We start from the raw sequence: 3,764 nt of genomic DNA, 5'->3' as shown, positions 1-3,764 counted from the left end.
CCGTTGGTACGACTCGTAGCGCATGCCAAACACAGAGCTCCACATACTCTGGCCTTTGTAGTCAAAGCGAAGACTATTACGGCTATACCAGCAGCAGTGGCGTCTCGTTCTTCAATAACGATAACACTGTAACTGATGCTGTTTCAACATTCCTCAACAATGGACGCGTTCTCTTTGGTACAGCTGGTGGTTCATCCGGTGCAACAGCAACAACAAGCTCCACAAGTAATACGGCCGGTGCAAGCAGCTCTACCACCTCAGCAGCTGCAAGCACTGCTTCGAGCAGCTCAGGCGGTAATGAAAATTTTATAGAACATTTGAAGATCGCAAAACTTGCGGACTTTTTACTGATAGAAATTTAACTAAAATTCGCAATTCTTCAGGCAATGCTGGTGGAAATCAAGGTGGCAGTAGCACATCTGCTGGTAACTCGGGCACAGCTGGGGGTGGCTCCGGCACTGTTGGTTCTGGACAGAATTTAGGTTACCTTTTGATTTTCAAGAATGGGAGCAATTGCAAGCAGTCATGCAAAACGACGAAGAAATCAAAATCGAATTTAAAATCGAATTCGAAATCGAAAAAGCAAAAGAAACAAAAGAAAAATAAGAGGAAATGCAAGACAGGTTGTTCGACTAACAGAGTAAAGAGAATAAAGTATCAAGTCTTCCCAGCACGAAATACGAAGCGGTAATTCAAGAAAAGAGCATGAGAATGAATGGAAATATTTTCTCCAGTTCAATCAGTCCAGTGAACCCGACTAACGGGCAAAGATATAGCATGGAATAGTACAAACAAATTTCAATTCATTTCATTTTCAGGAAAACCGGCAAATGATAGAACTTGTATAGGGTTTTTATTAGCATCAGTTTTCACTTTTGTTTACCAAAATCTCTGTTGATTTCAGCCAAGCACATTAATTCACAATATGAATTATTATCATTATCTCTCAACTTGATTATTAAATATTCATAAAAACGCATGAATTCGATTTCTTTCTTCATTCTTAACAATGGGAAATCATATTCGGTTTCACCCAAATACCTATCAATAACGAAACATGGAAATAGAACATCTATGACAAAAATCTTATGAAAAAAAACATACATACCTCTTGTTATTATAAGTTTGTTCTGAAAAATCACTTGAAAAAAGCTGTGATTTATTTATTATTACTTATAGTGTTTTCTCAAATCTGAATAATCCAACAGCACAGATTGAGATCAGCAAACATGTACAGAGTGACTCACTCGAAGTGTGACCAAAGTGTAAGATAAATATTCTTCTTTAATATTTTCCAACATTTTAATTGGTCTGAAGGTGATTTTTTTTTACAAGAAATGATCTTCTTTTATGATGATCCCCGAATTCGAATCTAATTTTTTGCATGGTCTGTCGATTCCCTAACTTCATTATTTTTCCTCAACAATCTGACGTGGTGACTTGGAGTCATAGCTCAATCCCGTAGGCATGAAGCGACAATGGCATCAACAATAACAATAGTATTTTCAATGTAAAACTATGACGATCTCCACTGACACGACGTTTGCGATCGTCTGGTCATATAGTTGAAAATTTCAAACTCACAAACGTTCGCAAGAATATCAAATGACGTAATCAAATAGCCATTCATGCAGACCCTTTAATCCTTACTAGAGTGTCTGTATTGCGTTGATATCGCCAAAAAATCTTAATTCGGGAATGGATAGAATTTTTTTTTCGAATATCGCAGCACTGTGGTCTTTTTTCTTTAAATAATGATCCCAAAGTATTGGACAATACCATTATCACATGGAGTTAGTGGTTTATATGAGTAGTTTGGAGCGAAAATGTAATATAGAAAAGTTACACGTAAAAATGTCAAATGAAAAGAGATAGCTATATAGTTCACTATAGTGTACTATATAGCTATACCTTTTCCGCTCATTCATCATCGACATTTTTCCGCGCAACTTTTCTGTATTACATTTTCGCTCCAAAATACTCATACATAAACGTTCTATAGTTTGACATATCAACTTAATTGCGCTAGTTGTGTTTTAAAACAATGGAAAATATATTAAAAAAAAAAACAAAAAAAAAGTTGTATTCATTCATTGTAATTACCCGTCGAGTTTGCCACCGTGTAAAGTAGTACAATACAAACAAATTATTGCGAGAAAAAAGAATGGTTTGAAACTAGACCGTTGAAATCTTTAAAGCCGTGAAATACAAAATACGAAAATTAAATGACCTATAAAATGGACACCAAGTCTATTTTAACCTGTCTACAACCATTGAATTAGTGAACAACGAGAATTTTCAACTATATTCCAAAGCGGTCTACTGAAAACAAACAAGATTTTGCCTAGAAACGATGAAATATTTTTGCGCCATTTTCAGTATCATTAATAATTATCAAGAATTTCTATCAATATTCCAATAAAATCAGTATTATCGTCCAAAAAATGAAAGGGTCACCTAGGTCCCAATGATCATCAACGAATTAAAACCCAGTCAATATTACGATATTCGAACAATTGTATATTGATAGTCTTTGTATTGAGCGATTATTTGCGATATCCAACAAATAGAGTCTAGAAATTGTAAGTTGATTTTTCATTGAGATTAGTTTGTATTACAGCACATTCTAGACCTAAAAAAATCTGTTTGGTTGTCAATTGGTTCAATAAATATTTGATGTATCAAATGGAAACGGTTAGTTCATAAAGCACGTGTAACATCTTTAGTTGCAAAAGATGATAAATGGAAATTTCTGATTGAATAAATAATATAGTGAGCATCTACTAGTATTTGCAGAATTTTAGCTATAAAAGGCAGAATATCGTTACGAGATTTATTCAGTGAGTCGTGTGAATTCTGATAAAAATGGTGTTGAAACGAATTTTTGAGCTGCTGGGTAATACTAATAAAAGAATATAAATAAAACATGTAACACACGGTAAAAACTAGAGATAAACTTATAAAAACCGAATCAATAACTGAGACGGATAAAACTTTGTGCTAAAAAGATACAAATAATGTTGCGAGCAAAAGTGACACAACTCAGCATCGAGAGGAAATAAATTGTTTGCATTTTTCTCGTTGCTAGGGAAGAGATAGTGGTATCTTCGGCATATTTGAAGTTTTTTCGATAGTCTACAATAATGCCCAAGGCATCTAATCGTTATCTTTTTACAGTAACGAGAAAAATGCAGAAAAATGTTTTTTCCATTCAATGCTGAGTTGGTTCACTCGTAACATTAGCTGTGTCTTTTTTTGCTTTAAGCTTTTTCAGTCTTATTTATAGAAAAAGAACTCATAAGTTGATCTCTTGTGTTATGCGTGCCAATCGATAACAGAGATGAAATTGTGTTCTCTTTTTCTTTTATCCATATCTAGGTGTACTCACAGTGACTTCTGTAGCAGTTGCACAAACGGTAATGGTTCCTCGGATTTTATCCGAATCTCATCTCTTTTCTCATTTAAAACGGATTTCTAACACCTTTAAATTGGTTTCAGGCCGTTGATGGCAGTATTTACTGTTCTTCAACTTACGATTGCAGTGGTGAAGCTGCTGGATCGCATATAATGTGCTCTTATCCATCGGTAAGTCAACCAGTTCAATGGATTCGCTTTCATTCCAATCTGCCACATGTGGGAATTTTCTTTTATTGCAATCAGTTTCGAATAATTTTTCCGCTCGAAAATTGAAGTCTTTCTAACTAATCAATCAACTTTTGTATCCATGATGAATAGATGAAAGTGACAAAATGATCATATTTTGT

At 34.5% G+C, this 3,764-nt stretch overlaps 1 protein-coding gene across 1 annotated transcript; it reads left to right on the top strand.

Moving 5' to 3' along the window:
• Window positions 1–61: 61 nt before the first annotated feature.
• On the top strand, window positions 62–3,585 carry LOC129571833 (uncharacterized transmembrane protein DDB_G0289901-like; the record flags this gene model as incomplete). The annotated part of the gene is made up of 4 exons (XM_055451688.1): window positions 62–294; window positions 384–482; window positions 3,379–3,416; window positions 3,499–3,585. Coding segments are annotated over 4 exons (457 nt in total), but the record flags the coding sequence as incomplete, so codon positions are not given.
• Between the last annotated feature and the right edge of the window lie 179 nt (window positions 3,586–3,764).

Source organism: Sitodiplosis mosellana, unplaced genomic scaffold, assembly GCF_009176505.1.
Source record: "Sitodiplosis mosellana isolate CC-2019 unplaced genomic scaffold, AAFC_SMos_1.0 Smas_scaffold_3510, whole genome shotgun sequence".
Taxonomy (NCBI): domain Eukaryota; kingdom Metazoa; phylum Arthropoda; class Insecta; order Diptera; family Cecidomyiidae; genus Sitodiplosis; species Sitodiplosis mosellana.
This window is presented reverse-complemented; position numbering and strand designations above follow the sequence as displayed.